This window comes from Salvelinus fontinalis, chromosome 7 (assembly GCF_029448725.1).
Source record: "Salvelinus fontinalis isolate EN_2023a chromosome 7, ASM2944872v1, whole genome shotgun sequence".
NCBI lineage: Eukaryota > Metazoa > Chordata > Actinopteri > Salmoniformes > Salmonidae > Salvelinus > Salvelinus fontinalis.
Window position 1 is genome coordinate 16770951 of NC_074671.1, and position 17174 is coordinate 16788124.

At 44.9% G+C, this 17174-nt stretch overlaps 1 protein-coding gene across 1 annotated transcript; it reads left to right on the plus strand.

Moving 5' to 3' along the window:
- Positions 1 to 2172: 2172 nt before the first annotated feature.
- Positions 2173 to 16800, plus strand: LOC129859101 (protein shisa-2-like). Its single transcript, XM_055928474.1, has 2 exons — positions 2173 to 3418; positions 11580 to 16800. Exons 1-2 carry the CDS (start codon positions 3112 to 3114, stop codon positions 12146 to 12148), a joined length of 876 nt encoding a protein of 291 aa, XP_055784449.1. The 5' UTR covers positions 2173 to 3111; the 3' UTR covers positions 12149 to 16800.
- The last annotated feature ends 374 nt before the right edge of the window (positions 16801 to 17174 follow it).

The following is a 17174-nucleotide window of genomic DNA, read 5'->3' on the forward strand; positions in this document are numbered from 1 at the left end:
CTCTGTCAATCACCACATCCTCATTGGCAGACTCGACAGCCTTGGTTTCTCTAATGATTGCCTCGCCTGGTTCACCAACTACTTCTCTGATAGAGTTCAGTGTGTCAAATCGGAGGGTCTGTTGTCCGGGCCTCTGGCAGTCTCTATGGGGGTGCCACAGGGTTCAATTCTTGGACCGACTCTCTTCTCTGTTTACATCAATGATGTCGCTCTTGCTGCTGGTGATTCTCTGATCCACCTCTACGCAGACGACACTATTCTGTATACTTCTGGCCCTTCTTTTGACACTGTGTTAACAACCCTCCAGGCGAGCTTCAATGCCATACAACTCTCCTTCCATGGCCTCCAACTGCTCTTAAATACAAGTAAAACCAAATGCATGCTCTTCAACCGATCGCTGCCTGCTCCTGCCCGCCTGTCCAACATCACTACTTTGGACGGCTCTGACTTAGAATATGTGGACAACTACAAATACCTAGGTGTCTGGTTAGACTGTAAACTCTCCTTCCAGACCCACATCAAACATCTCCAATCCAAAGTCAAATCTAGAATTGGCTTCCTATTCCGCAACAAAGCATCCTTTACTCATGCTGCCAAACATACCCTTGTAAAACTGACCATCCTACCAATCCTCGACTTCGGTGATGTCATTTACAAAATAGCCTCCAAAAACCTACTCAATAAATTGGATGCAGTCTATCACAGTGCCATCCGTTTTGTCACCAAAGCCCCATATACTACCCACCACTGCGACCTGTACACTCTCGTTGGCTGGCCCTCGCTTCATACTCGTCGCCAAACCCACTGGTTCCAGGTCATCTACAAGACCCTGCTAGGTAAAGTCCCCCCTTATCTCAGCTCGCTGGTCACCATAGCAGCACCTACCTGTAGCACGCGCTCCAGCAGGTATATCTCTCTAGTCACCCCCAAAACCAATTCCTCCTTTGGACGCCTCTCCTTCCAGTTCTCTGCTGCCAATGACTGAAACGAACTACAAAAATCTCTGAAACTGGAAACACCTATCTCCCTCACTAGCTTTAAGCACCAGCTGTCAGAGCAGCTCATAGATTACTGCACCTGTACATAACCCATCTACAATTTAGCCTAAACAACTACCTCTTTACCTACTGTATTTATTTATGAATTTATTTTGCTCCTTTGCACCCCATTATTTCTGTCTCTACTTTGCACTTTCTTCCAATGCAAACCAACCATTCCAGTGTTTTTTTTAGTTTTTATTTTACTTGCTGTGTTGTACTCACTTCGCCTCCATGGCCTTTTTGTATTTTTATTTATTTATACATATATCTGTTTGCCTTCACCTCCCTTATCTCACCTCACTTGCTCACATTGTATATAGACTTATTTTTTTTTCACTGTATTATTGACTATATGTTTGTTTTTACTCCATGTGTAACTATGTGTTGTTGTATGTGTCGAACTGCTTTGCTTTATCTTGGCCAGGTCGCAATTGTAAATGAGAACGTGTTCTCAATTTGCCTACCTGGTTAAATAAAGGTTAAATAAAAATAAAATAAAAAATATCACTGTACACATAGCATAACGAGGCCTATATCACTGTACACATAGCATAACGAGGCCTATATCACTGTACACATAGCATAACGAGGCCTATATCACTGTACACATAGCATAACGAGGCCTATACCATAACTACTTTTGTAATTTTCTAGCTCTAGTAGAATACACCTTATTCCCAAGGCCATGAACACTGACCATGCAATAAGTAGGTAGGTAATGAGTTAGCATTCACTTGATAGGGCCTATTAATATCCAACTATGTGTGTGTGTGTGTGTGTGTGTGTGTGTGTGTGTGTGTGTGTGTGTGTGTGTGTGTGTGTGTGTGTGTGTGTGTGTGTGTGTGTGTGTGTGTGTGTGTGTGTGTGTGTGTGTGTGTGTGTGTGTACGTGCGTGCGTCTTGGCCATAGTTTGTATGCACACAAGTCAATTTAAGGTGATAATGTATGAGTGAGAGCTACTCTCTACTCTCAGCAGTCAATACGTGCACTCCATTCAACAATCGGGCCTTCCATTGTGCGGTCAGGGGTCCCAAGGGGGTAACCACACCCAACACCGCACGGGGGCTACCCCCGGAAAGCGGAGGGGCTCTTTAGAACTGAGCGCAGTGACACTTGTTCACACTGACAACTGGCTGGCTGGCTGAGCACTGAAAAGTCTAGGAACATGTCAGTGACCAATGCGCAAGCGGAAGTTTAACTGTTGCCCACCTTCCATTGAAACGGGACACGCTAATTCGAAGCACTCTCGCCCTAGATGGACTCGGACTGGGAGGCAATAATGTATGAATGGGTGCACAATTGATATCTCTTGCACGGATCTTTCTGACGTAGACTATCCACAAGAAACCGTGAATAACATGCTCTGTTCGAATTTAGTCTCATGGTCTAGTTTCCTATATGTTAATCTACTGTAGAAACGTTTGGAGGAGTTATTCGACATGCATTAGAAGAGGAGAAACACAACTTTCTGGGCTGGTGGACTGGACAGAGGAAGATTTCGCGAGGACACTCGCAGGGCGCGTATGGATTACATGTAAAGCCAGTGTTGGTTTCGCTGCTATTTGGGGGAAAGTCATCCGAGAAGTGCATTTTCAGGAGACCATGGACAGCCTCGCTTCGGTGCCAGAGCGATTCCGTTCAGCCTGGATTGATGTTTCCCGGGACTAGCAGAGCTCACAGCCGTGGAATGGAGAGTGAAATAAGCTCTATGAAAAAATAGGCTATTTATAAGATTGGTGTCAAATGTATTTATGTTCTGGGTATCATGGTTTATTTCCAAAACAATCGTAAATAAACTACTTGGAATCTTGTGATACACTTCGAACAGTGGATACTTTTAAAAGGAGCGCTTTGGTGACAAATGTGTGGATCTATTGAGTTAGGCTATGCACGGAATTCAACTGTCAAATGACAGTTTCAAAAACGTTTTGTTTTGTTTCCACTTTGTCGCCACTATCTCTTTATTTTCATCCATCCACCGTATCACTCCATTAACCAGGTTAGAGCCGTAGAGAAAGAGAAGCAAACCCTCTGTCTCTTATAGCGCGCCCACACGGGTACCGGGGTCGGGATGTGGGGTGGCCGAGGTTTCCCAATGTCTGTCACCGTGGTTGTAACTCTACTCCTGGTTATTATTGACGTTAAGGCGAGTGGAGAGTACTGTCACGGTTGGCATGACACCCAGGGGACCTGGAGAGAGGGCTTCCAGTGCCCGGAGAAGTTTGATGGTGAGGATGCCATCATCTGCTGCGGGAAATGCGAGCTCCGGTACTGCTGCTCCAGCACTGAAGCACGGCTGGACCAGGGGACTTGTGAAAACGACAAGCAAGCCCAGGAACCGGGCACCAACAGCAAGGAGAACAAGGATACGGGCGCAGGTAAGACCTCTGTCTCTCTGTCTGGCCAAGCACGGTCAGCTTTAGGGGCCATAGCAGCTGTGTGCCTGCCAAACGCTCTGCCTTAAGGCTGCAAAGCTCTCATTGTCTGCTCAAAATTATAATGTATTTTATAAATTAGATTTCTTACTGGTCTAGTTTAAATTGTTTAACTTAATTGTTATAAACCAGCAATATTGCATTTCCAAGTAGTTGAGAGTGAGACAGAAAGAGTGGGCCTAATTGCCTAAGTTTAAAGGTTAGGCTACACTGGCCCAGGACTGGAACAAATGACACAGGTCTAATTTAAATTGGAGGTATGGGGTTCTTCGTTATTTCAAAAATGTGGGTATGTTCTAGTTTTTCCAAACACTATCTCTATCTGGGATCTTAACAATCGCTTAAACAGATGCAATAGGCCTATATTCCGCTTCAGTTGGCAGCGACAGCTGCAGAGGAGTTTGCCTGGCTACCCAGACTCCCTACTCCGGCCAAACGCTACGCCACGCCCATGGACATTAGTTTCTTCTCTGTAAAGAGTCTGGATCTGAGTACCCCAAACGTGAACACATTCGGGGCAGTCTGATTGGTCAAGGAACCGATGGTTTGGGGCAGAGCCAGAACACACTTGTGTAAAATAGGAGTTTGAAAATTCTTCATTGGCTTTGATACTCTGATTGGTTAGATGACTACTTTGTTTTGTGCAATGCCCCTTGTGCCCCTTGTCAACACAAATGACTTCAATGATGGTCGTCTCACACCATGGTTACACCAGCCACAATCTAAACATGTTGATTTAGTCAAATACAATAATACATGTTTTATTGTCACATACACCAGATAGGTACAGTGAAATTAGTTGTTTTACAGGGTCAGCCATAGTAGTACAGTACCCCTGGGGAAAATTAGGATTAAGTGCCTTGCTGAAGGGCACATTGGCAGATTATGCACCTTGTTGGATTGGGTATTCAAACTAGTGACCTTTCAGTTACTGGTCCAACACTCGACCACTAGGCTACCTGACGCCCCTACACTCTAACCACTACCACTAGGCTACCTGACACCCCTACACTCTAGCCACTAGGCTACCTGACACCCCTACACTCTAACCACTAGGCTACCCCCCGCCCCTACACTCTAACCACTATGCTACCTCCCCACCCCTACACGCTAACCACTAGGCTACCTGCCTCCATCTATTTTAGCACTTGGCTCCAGTAGACCCTGGTACATGCACGTCGATGTGCCCTTGAGCAAGGCACTTAACCCTAATTACTCCTGTAAATTGCTCAGGATAAGAGCGTCTGCTAAATGACTAAAATGTAAATGTGATGTGTAAATGTATGTGTCAATGCTCGCGCATGCAACGTGGCAAGTGAGGGTTGCATGAGTATTTCGGCTACAGAGACAGTGGACACCAGAAAGTCAACCAACTACCGACTCACTCACAAATGGCAAATTGTGCTGCGTTGCGTTATAAATATCTGTGTTTGTTCTAGCTCTAACAAAAGCGCGCGCCGCAGGGAATGCAGAGCAGGAGCTCTGTCCCCATGAGGATCATGTTTGGACTTGACCGGATCTTTAGGGCAGTGGTTCGCAACCGCGCTGACAGCTCTGTTCATAAAAACAAATCGCGATATGGATCATTTCCCCGCGCTTGCGTGTTGATTTCCATTCAGAACACCTCGAGAGTGGGGATCCCTTGAGTGTTCCAGAAGTTTGCTGAGCTAAAGTGACGTCTGTTTGTCTGGTTACCTTCACATGATTTTCTGCGGGCTGGCCTTTTGTTGCGGATGACTAGGGTGTCCATATAACCCATTGCCACGGAACAGAAGCCCCTAATAATGTCACATTATAACTTCATCTCAGGTTTAGTAGTGATTAAGTATTAATAATTGGGTGTGATTGGAAGAACAAATGTCATAACTCTTTATAATTTGTATTGAAAGTAGATTTGCTGAAAAATTTAAAGGTCTAAACTGGTATTAGGTCTTAATCTCTTGTTTCCAACATGTTTCCATCTTTTTCATAACATCAGAGTTTGTAGGAAGAAAAGAGAAATTACATAATTGAATTATGCAAAATGAGAGGCACATTTACTATGACTCCAAAATCTTGCATTGGTAATTTTTCAAAGAAAAATAATAGTTTGCTAGACTTAGTCCAGATATGAAACATCTGCATCAACAGAGCATGCCTTTCTTGTAGAGTAACCTACAGCATGCTTCTCTCTTGGCATTTGTTGAAACAATCATCCCTTATCACTCCAGAAAGAGCTATTTACATTTTCATACAGCGGCCAAAATAACTAAAAGTATGGAGGGTTTTTCTCCCAAGAGCCAAAAAGGAAGTATTTTGTCGTGCAAGGCACCCTTTGTACATTTTATATATTGTTCATCTACAGGGCAAAGTATTAATCATGAAGCAAAGATACACACAGCCACGTCAATGAATAACCCCGAGGAGGATATTATATATGCATTAAGAACAACAAACGGAGCGTAACATTCAACATTAAGGAACATGTGTTGGATTCAGGAAAGGAGAGGACCCCTGGAATTATCTTGCCTGCGAGATATTTAAACTGACACTGTTGCTGTTCAGTAGGAAATAATTAATGGTCTCAGATTATTGATGTCGTAGTGTCTCAGAGTACAGAAGAGGGAGAAACTATCTAGGCTAAATCGAGTCTAGTCAGCTGTTCAAATCAAATGACATTTTATTTGTCACATGCGCCGAATACAACAGGTGTAGACTTAACCAATAATGCAGTTCAAGAAATAGAGTTAAAGAAATATTTACTAAATGAAATAAAGTAAAAATAAAATAAAATGTAACAATAAAATAACAATAACGAGGCTATATACAGGTTAGTTGAGGTAGTTTGTACATGTAGGTAGGGGTAAAGTGACTATGCATAGATCATAAACAGTGAGTAGCGGGGGAGGGGGTCAATGTAAATAGTCTGGGAGGCCAATTGATTAATTGTTCAGCAGTCTTATGGCTTGGGGGTAGAAGCTATTAAGGAGCCTTTTGTACCTAGACTTGGCGCTCCGGTACCGCTTGCCATCTATGAATTGGGTGACTGGAGTTTTTGACAATTTTTGGGGCTTTCCTCTGACACCTCCTAGTATATAGGTCCTGGATGGCAGGAAGCTTGGCCCCAGTGATGTACTGGAACTAAATCACCACCCTCTGTAGTGCCTTACGGTCGGATGCCGAACAGTTGCCATACCAGGCGGTGATGCAACCGGTCAGGATGCTCTCGATGGTGCAGCTGTAGAACTTCAGCCCCGTCAATGTTAATGGGGGCCTGTTTGGCCCTCCTTTTCCTGTAGTCCACGATCAGCTCCTTTGTCTTGCTCACATTGAGGGAGAGGTTGTTGTTCTGGCACCTCCCTATAGGCTGTCTCATCGTTGTCGGTGATCAGGCCTACCACTGTTGTTTTGTCAGCAAACATAATGATGGTGTTGGAGTTTAAGTTTAAGAATGTGAAATGTCAGAATAATAGTAGAGAGAATTATTTATTTCAGCTTTTATTTCTTTCATCACATTCCCAGTGGGTCAGAAGTTTACATACACTCAATTAGTATTCAGTAGCATTGCCTTTAAATTGTTTAAATTGGGTCAAACGTTTTGGGTAGCCTTCCACACAAAGTTGGGTGAATTTTGGCCCATTCCTCCTGACAGAGCTGGTGTAACTGAGTCAGGTTTGTAGGTCTCCTTGCTCACACACGCTTTTTCAGTTCTGCCCACAAATTTTCTATAGGATTGAGGTCAGGGCTTTGTGATGGCCACTCCAATACCTTGACTTTGTTGTCCTTAAGCAATTTTGCCACAACTTTGGAAGTATGCTTGGGGTCATTGTCCATTTGGAAGATCCATTTGCGACCAAGCTTTAACTTCCTGACTGATGTCTTGAGATATTGCTTCAAAATAGCCACATAATTTTCCTACCTCATGATGCCATCTATTTTGTGAAGTGCACCAGTCCCTCCTGCAGCAAAGCACCCCCACAACATGATGCTGCCACCCCCGTGCTTCACGGTTGGGATGGTGTTCTCCGGCTTGTAAGCCTCCCCCTTTTTCCTCCAAACATAACGATGGTCATTATGGCCAAACAGTTCTATTTTTGTTTCATCAGACCAGAGGACATTTCTCAAAAAAGTACGATCTTTGTCCCCATGTGCAGTTGCAAACCGTAGTCTGGCTTTTATATGGCGGTTTTGGAGCAGTGGCTTCTTCCTTGCTGAGCGGCCATTCAGGTTATGTCGATATAGGACTTGTTTTACTGTGGATATAGATACTTTTGTACCTGCTTCTTCCAGCATCTTCACAATGGGCGGCAGGTAGCCTAGTGGCCTAGTGTTTAGAGCATTGGACTAGTAACCGAAAGTTTGCAAGATCGAATCCCCGAGCTGACAAGGTAAAAATCTGTCGTTCTGCCCCTGAACAAGGCAGTTAACCCACTGTTCCTAGGCCGTCATTGAAAATAAGAATTTGTTCATATCAGGCTTGCCTAGTTAAATAAAGGTAAACATATATATTTTTTAAATGTCCTTTGCTGTTGTTCTGGGATTGATTAGAATTTTTCGCACCAAAGTACGTTGATCTCTAGGAGACAGAACGTGTCTCCTTCCTGAGCGGTATGACGGCTGCGTGGTCCCATGGTCTTTATACTTGCGTACTATTGTTTGTACAGATGAACGTGGTACCTTCAGGCGTTTGGAAATTGCTCCCAAGGATGAACCAGACTTGTGGAGGTCTACAATTTTTTTCTGAGGTCTTGGCTGATTTTGATTTTCCATTGATGTCAAGCAAAGAGGCACTGAGTTTGAATGTAGGCCTTAAAATACATCCACAAGTACACCTCCAATTGACTAAAATGATGTCAATTAGCCCATCAGACGTTTCTAAAACCATGACATAATTTTCTGGAATTTTCCAAGCTGTTTAAAAGGCACAGTCAACTTAGTGTATGTAAACTTCTGACCCACTGGACTTGTGATACAGTGAAATAAACTGTCTGTAAACAATTGTTGGAAAAATGACTTCTGTCATGCACAAAGTAGATGCCCTAATCGACTTGCCAAAACTATAGTTTGTTAACAAGAAATTTGTGGAGTGGTTGAAAAACAAGTTTTAATGACTCCAACCTAACTGTATGTGTAACGGATGTGAAATGGCTAGCTAGTTAGCGGGTACGCGCTAGTAGCATTTCAATCAGTTACGTCACTTGCTCTAAGACTTAAGTAGTGTTGCCCCTTGCTTTGCAAGGGCCTCGGCCTTTGTGGAGCGATGGGTAACGACCGTGCTTCGTGGGCAACCGTTGTTGATGTGTGCAGAGGGTCCCTGGTTCGCGCCCGGGTCGGGGCGAGGGGACGGTTTAAAGTTATACTGTTACATTGATGCTGTTGACCCGGATCACTGGTTGCTGCGGAAAAAGGAGGAGGTTGAAAGGGGGGTGAGTGTAACGGATGTGAAATGGCTAGCTAGTTAGCGGGTACGCGCTAGTAGCATTTCAATCAGTTACGTCACTTGCTCTAAGACTTAAGTAGTGTTGCCCCTTGCTTTGCAAGGGCCGTGGCTTTTGTGGAGCGATGGGTAACGCTGCTTCGTGGGTGACCGTTGTCGATGTGTGCAGAGGGTCCCTGGTTCGCGCCCGTGTCGGGGCGAGGGGACGGTTTAAAGTTATACTGTTACATATGTAAACTTCCGACTTCAACTGTACATACCATTACAAAGAGTCTAGCCTGCTGACCTTACTGGGTCGATGGGAACATTAGCCCCAAGCATTTTGGAGGGATATGACACCTGGCACAAATTATTGTTTAGTTCTGTTTTTCCTGCCGAGGGGTGCCCTATACCTGCGCTCAGAGGGGAGTAGTTCAAAGTCCGGGTACAGGCGGTGGCTTGGGTCTAAAATGATTTTGTGAGCCTTGCGGAGGGCCCTGACCTTAAAGATCTCATCCAGGCCTGTCTGTTTGACTCCAAGTACCTTGCTCTCTGTGGTGATAATCCTTCTCAGCATATTTCTCTGGTTGACAGTGGCATTGCCAAACCAACAAACAAACTAACAAACATTTAGGCAGGTTACCTTCGCTTTTTTGGACACAGGGACTATGGTGGTCTGCTTGAAACATTACAGACTCGGTCAGGGAGAGGTTGAAAATGTCAGTGAAGTCACTTTCCAGTTGGTCTGTTGTCCCAGAATTACAGTAATCTAATGGCCAACTGGGCACACACTGGTTGAATCAACGTTGTTTCGGAGTCATTTCAAAGAAATTATGTTGAACCAACGTGGAATAGATGTTGAATTGACGTCTGTGACCAGTGGGGAGTGCCTATAGCTTCAGACTTTAGAGTTCTATAAAGGTCCTTAGAAATGCTGGTGACTTTTGATGTTGATACGAGAAAGAGAGACTGACAAAGAGACAGAGAGAGGGACACAGACAGACAGACAGACAGACAGACAGACAGACAGACAGACAGAGAGAGAGAGGGACACAGACAGACAGACAGACAGACAGACAGACAGACAGACAGACAGACAGACAGACAGACAGACAGACAATGAATGAATGAAAAAGAAAACAACAGAGCAACCGAGTCACTGCATTTCTCAAGGTTACACTCCATAACACTGGAATATTCAAACTGGAAAATGAGCAACTTCACCAGAGGAACAATACATCACATGAAATCAGCTGTAATATAACAGGTTCCTCATTGCGCTCCAAAAGGATGTGTGTGTGTGTGTGTGTAACACCTCTCGGCCCATTGCTGCCAACATTCCCCATGAGTGCTCACTGTTGGGTCAAAAGTTACCTCCCCCAAAAAAACATTTAGTATAAACCACCTTGTTTACACTGTAGTAGGCTACGCTGCCATTATCTACCTCACTCTGTAAGAGAGTTAGCCTACTGCTTGATTAGCAAGTCATCTTCAATCACTACAACAGGCAGACAGACGGTCTAATGCTCATAACGTGATTACTGTACTTCCTGGAGCTGATTTACAGTAGACACATGGTAGAATAACAGCTATGTACTCTGTTATGGTCCATTGAGGGGTAAATGATATGCTAATTATCACAGAATCATGCAGATCTAACACACAGTAGCCTGTTTCATGTCCAGAGTCACAGGAGTTATATTAAACACAGTTACAGAAAGATAGATGTAGTGTACATTAGAGCCCCACTGAAAGGTTGGTCTTTATAATACTGAAAATATGGATGGAATTAGGCCTGTAATGTGGCCTGTTTCACTACTCCAAACAAGCCACCGTTAATGCCACTCTCAATATGTCTTAATGCTGCCTCTATACAGTTTAAGTGACTATTTTGTCTTGAAGGGCGTGGCGTGATGTGGATTTATATATGGGAAAAGGGCAGGAGTACCCACATAACAAATTCTGTCTGCATAACTTTGGTATGAGACAGAATCCCCCCTCACACAGACATAAACACAGATCAAACACACACACACACACACACACACACACACACAGAGGGGTGCAGGGTCGGCGGGGGAGGGGGGTGGTGGGGTCACAGCTGGGCGTGCAGGATTATAACAGATGAAAACAAAGTTGATAAGTACTAATGAGGGCCTGGGGCCCCCTGGGGACACGCCACTAGTCCACCTCTGTCTATCCCTTTCTTCCTCTCCTTTTGTCTCCACATCTTTTGTCTTTTATCTCGTTGTCTCTATCTCTCCTTCACTCACGTGGGAGATTTGTGTTTGTGGGTGAAGTTGAAACACGTGACTGTAAAAGCTCTTGGTTTAAACTCTAGACAACCTGGTTTCCTCATGGTGGTTGACTCGTAGTCTTTCAACTTTACTCATTCAAGCAAAGAGTGCATTTTCCAAAATCATGTCAAATGTCTTGATGGCAGAAAATAAATCACTTCATCATGTTGCTGTTGTACTGTGTTCAGTTTGTTTTCTCTGAGGGCGTAAGTGGTTATGGTCTGAAGAAGTTCTGTCCTCGCTCTGCTCTACTTGTTATAGAGAGAATGAGCCTGCTGCTTGATTCCTATCGTACTTTCATTCCTGTCATACTGTGTATTTGATAATGAGAGAAAGAGAACAGACATTTTTTGTTGAAAATCCATGTGTTATCGTCAGATCACTGACAATACCTTTCTCTCTCTCTTTTCAGTACCCATCTACGTTCCCTTCCTGATCGTGGGCTCTGTATTCGTGGCCTTCGTCCTGGTGGGTTCCGTCGTTGCCGTGTGCTGCTGCCGCTGTCTCCGCCCCAAACAGGAACTGTCGTCAGGGGGTGGGGGAGGTGGCGGCCGTCTCCTGGAGACCATTCCCATGATGGCCAGCGTGGGCACGTCTCGCGGTTCCTCCTCCCGCCAATCAAGCACAGCCACGTCGTCCAGTTCCTCTGCCCCTCCTGCCCAGGTGCCTCGCCCGGCCCCCCAGCCCATGATGCGCACCCAGGCCTCCTGCTGTCTGCCTACAGACGCCAGTGTCTTCGTCAACATGCCCACCAACTTCTCCGTGCTCAACTGCCAGCAGGCCACCCAGATCATGCCCCACCAGGGACAGTTCATCCACCCCCAGTACATCGGCTACGCCACCCACCACATGTCCCCGCCCCAGGGGGTCTACCTGGACCCCACCCAGGGGGGCTACAGACAGCTGCAGTCCCCCTACCCCCCACCCACCAGTGTGGCGAGTGTCACCAGTGAGCAGAAGTACCCTCCAGTAACAGTTTGAGGAAGGGGCCATTTTGATGACTGTGTGTAACAGACCGTGTGAGGACTTTGTGGAACTCTGCCAGAAAACCTTACGGAGACTGCGTGAGAAACCTTATGGGGACATTGGGAGCTCGCCAGCTTATAGAGAGAATGATATGGACTCTGGCTCACACAGAGGACTCGTAAAACCCAAGCTGGGATCTGTGCCTGACCAGCCACAGTGTGTTGCGTGTGTGTGTGTCTGTCCTACATCCCGCTGGGCACACACTGGTTGAATCAACAATGTTTCCACATTATTTCAATTAAATGACGTTGAACCAACGTGGAATAGACGTTGAATTGACTTCTGTGCCTAGTGGGATGTGTGTGATATTACGTTGCCTCAGGGTAATCATTCTGACTGAGTCAACCTCACCCCAAGATGGAGTATGTGAGGACAAGAAAGGGGTACATCTTTCTGGATGTCCTCATTCAAGAAAACACAATCACATAGAGGGGTTATGCTACTCACCATGGCCAACGACTCTCAGCATACAGTGGCTTGCGAAAGTATTCAACCCCTTGACATTTTTCCTATTTTGTTGCCTTACAACCTGGAATTAAAATAGATTTTTTTTGGGGGGGGGGGTTGTATCATTTGATTTACACAACATGCCTACCACTTTGAAGATGCAGAATATTTTTTTTGTGAAACAAACAAGAAATAAGACAAAAAAACGGAAAACTTGAGCGTGCATAACTCTTCACCCCCCAAAGTCAATACTTTATAGAGCCACCTTTTGCAGCAATTACAGCTGCAAGTCTCTTGGGATATGTCTCTATAAGCTTGGCACATCTAGCCACTAGGACTTTTGCCAATTCTACAAGGCAAAACTGCTCCAGCTCCTTCAAGTTGGATGGGTTCCGCTGGTGGACAGCAATCTTTAAGTCATACCACAGATTCTCAATTGGATTGAGGTCTGGGCTTTGACTAGGCCATTCCAAGACATTCAAATGTTTCCCCTTAAACTACTCGAGTGTTGCTTTAGCAGTATGCTCAGGGTCATTGTCCTGATGGAAGGTGAACCTCTGTCCCAGTCTCAAATCTCTGGAAGACTGAAACAGGTTTCCCTCAAGAATTCCCCTGTATTTAGCGCCATCCATCATTCCTTCAATTCTGACCAGTTTCCCAGTCCCTGCCGATGACAAATATCCCCACAGCATGATGCTGCCACCACCATGCTTCACTGTGGGGATGGTGTTCTCGGGGTGATGAGAGGTGTTGGGTTTGCGCCAGACATAGTGTTTTCCTTGACGGCCTAAAAGCTAAATTTTAGTCTCATCTGACCAGAGTACCTTCTTCCATATGTTTGGGGAGTCTCCCACATGCCTTTTGGCAAACACCAAACGTGTTTGCTTATTTTTTTCTTTAAGCAATGGCTTTTTTCTGGTCACTCTTCCGTAAAGCCAAACTCTGTGGCGTGTACGGCTTAAAGTGGTCCTATGGACAGATACTCCAATCTCCACTGTGGAGCTTTGCAGCTCCTTCAGGGTTATCTTTGGTCTCTTTGTTGCCTCTGGTTAATGCCCTCCTTGCCTGTTCCGTGAGTTTTGGTGGGCGGCCCTCTCTTGGAAGGTTTGTTGTGGTGCTATATTCTTTCCATTTTTTTATAATGGAATTAATGGTGCTCCATGGGATGTTCAAAGTTTCTGATATTTTTTTATAACCCAACCCTGATCTGTACTTCTCCACAACTTTGTCCCTGACCTGTTTGGAGAGCTCCTTGGTCTTCATGGTGCCGCTTGCTTGGTGGTGCCCCTTGCTTAGTGGTGTTGCAGACTCTGGGGCCTTTCAGAACCGGTGTATATATATATATTGAAATCATGGAACAGATCATGTGACACTTAGATTGCACACAGGTGGACTTTAACTAATTATGTGACTTCTGAAGGTAATTGGTTGCACCAGATCTTATTTAGGGGCTTCATAGCAAAGGGGGTGACACACCACTTTTCCATTTTTATTTTTTAGAATTTTTTGAAATAAGTTATATTTTTCATTTCACTTTACCAATTTGGACTATTTTGTGTATGTCCATTACATGAAATCCACATAAAAATAAATTTAAATTACAGGTTGTAATGCAACAAAATAGGAAAAATGCCAAGGGGGATGAATACTTTTGCAAGGCACTGTACGTACATGTGTTTAACATCTTGAAGTTTGTCCATGTAGTATCTGTTGTATGTGTAAATGAGGGAATGTGTGTATGTACAGTACAGGTTGTGAGGTGCTGTGTCCTGTGTGTGTACTGTATGTGAATTGTGAATATATGAAGAGTTTATTTCCAAAACGCTATATCAACCAATTTTTCACGTGTTTTTAATTTTTTTTAATCAGAAATGATTACTTATGGGTACCTTCATGTGTGTGTAAAATATTACTGTTTTCAAATTTTTTATTAATAGATTTTAGATGCATATGAAAATGTGTTTTTCCCCCAAAATGCTATGTATCCATCGTTTAGCTGGAATGGAATGTTGGTATACTGTTTGACTAATGTGGTTGTCTCACCTAGCTATCTTAAGATGAATGTCACTGTTAGTCACTCTGGATAATAGCATCAGCTAAATTATTAAAATGTCAAAGTTTTACATACAGATGTCATATTAACGTATTGATTTCTTTTGTATTTTTTTATATTGATGTCACAAATGTATAATTTCGACAGTTTTTTGTAATATGTGACTGTGTAAAAACGAACTACTTATTTCTCTCAGAGTGAGGTGGATATATAGCATTTTGCAAAAAAAACTTGATTATTTGTCTCTCTGAAATGAAACCATTAAGTAATAGATTTCAAACAAATACATCTGTCATTGAACAAGCCCATGCCATGATTAGATAGTGAAAAACACAGCACTCTTTCATCATTTCTTTGAACAATAAAAGCTAATTTACTAACATTTCTGAAAATGGTTAGCGTTTTGGAATGAAACTCTTCATATGTAGAGTATGTGCTGTGTGTGTGTGTGAGCAATATGTGGTGCGGAATGGCTCTATGTTAACAGAGGTACTGTGAGTGGATGTGTGTATATGAGTATATGTGGTGTGTAATGGGAAATGCAGGTGGTGGGATGTGAAAAGCAGTCCCTCTCTCCCTGTAGACCGGTTAAAGTCCAATGAAGTGAACACAGGACACAGACTGTGACGCCCGCAACCCCCCCACACACACACACCACTGCCCTGAGCAGAAATACACACACACACGCAAGAAAATACACAAACACTCACACAAGGATTTGGAAATAAATGTGCACGAAAGGTGAAAGGAGCGGTGAGACAGGAGTGCCGTGCTCTCTCCCTGTGTAGCAGTGAGACAGGAGGGCCGTGCTCTCTCCCTGTGTAGCTGTGAGACAGGAGTGCCGTGCTCTCTCCCTGTGTAGCTGTGAGACAGGAGTGCCGTGCTCTCTCCCTGTGTAGCTGTGAGACAGGAGTGCCGTGCTCTCTCCCTGTGTAGCTGTGAGACAGGAGTGCCGTGCTCTCTCCCTGTGTAGCTGTGAGACAGGAGTGCCGTGCTCTCTCCCTGTGTAGCTGTGAGACAGGAGCGCCGTGCTCTCTCCCTGTGTAGCTGTGAGACAGGAGCGCCGTGCTCTCTCCCTGTGTAGCTGTGAGACAGGAGCGCCGTGCTCTCTCCCTGTGTAGCGGTGAGACAGGAGTGCCGTGCTCTCTCCCTGTGTAGCGGTGAGACAGGAGTGCCGTGCTCTCTCCCTGTGTAGCGGTGAGACAGGAGCGCCGTGCTCTCTCCCTGTGTAGCTGTGAGACAGGAGTGCTCTCTCCCTGTGTAGCTGTGAGACAGGAGTGCCGTGCTCTCTCCCTGTGTAGCGGTGAGACAGGAGTGCCGTGCTCTCTCCCTGTGTAGCGGTGAGACAGGAGCGCCGTGCTCTCTCCCTGTGTAGCTGTGAGACAGGAGTGCCGTGCTCTCTCCCTGTGTAGCTGTGAGACAGGAGTGCCGTGCTCTCTCCCTGTGTAGCGGTGAGACAGGAGCGCCGTGCTCTCTCCCTGTGTAGCGGTGAGACAGGAGCGCCGTGCTCTCTCCCTGTGTAGCTGTGATCGGCAGCCTTCTGAAGACTGCAGAGTTAATAATGCAATCAAACTGTTCCCCTTCACTAAGCCTCCCTCCTGTGAAAGAAGTGTGTGTATTTGTCCCTCTGTGCAAACTGTTCCCCTTCACTAAGCCTCCCTCCTGTGAAAGAAGTGTGTGTATTTGTCCCTCTGTGCAAACTGAAGGTAGACTGGAGTTTTGTTGGAACGTTTCAGGGTATTTCCAACATTTTGAGTCAATTCTTTTCACCTCAGCAGGGTAGAAAAATACATAGAAAGTCACAACTGCCAGTCACATTGGGTGGCTAGTCTTAAAGGGGCCTTTGGACTCTGGAAACTCTCCTGCTTTAGAACTGGTTCTGAACACACAGTTCAGCCCCAAATGTCAGTTCATGAAATTGCATAAGTGCATAAATGTCCCAAAGCAGACTAATCTGACTGTGTGTGTCGTGGATTTCAAGCACAATGTCTGTATGATCAGCTGTGTGTGTGTGTGTGTGTGTGCGCACGTGTATCCTAAGGTTGAATGTGTACATGCTCAGTGTGCCATTTTTCATATGAATTATAATAAATAAATATGAAACAGAGTCCAAACTCTCATGGAGTCATATGTCCATTCTGCCTGTAGTTCAACTGCTACCATTTAACACGTTTCTAGAATAAGGAAAACACACATTGCTGAGGTTTTGCCTGGCTTAAGAAAGGAAATATACTGCTAGCCTCACAGTCGTTTGGGCCATGTCTGTTCTTAAACCACCCATTCCCCCCCCCCCCCACCACCAACACCAGTCCACACAACACATGTTCCACGGTTAGGTTGGAGGCAACGTCTGTAGCCATAAGACTAGCACCATGGCTGACTCGGTCCTGGCAGGAGCTGTGAGATTTTAACACGCTTAGAGACGAGGCGAGAACTAGAACTACAGAAACAACACTCCCAAGTGTAAAAACTGACAGCCAG

Bases quoted from the DNA above. Each gene is read 5' to 3' on its own strand.
- LOC129859101 (XM_055928474.1), top strand. From the start codon at position 3,112: ATGTGGGGTGGCCGAGGTTTCCCAATGTCTGTCACCGTGGTTGTAACT. The intron at 3,419-11,579 runs GTAAGACCTCTG...CTCTCTTTTCAG, and splicing joins GAACAAGGATACGGGCGCAG to TACCCATCTACGTTCCCTTC.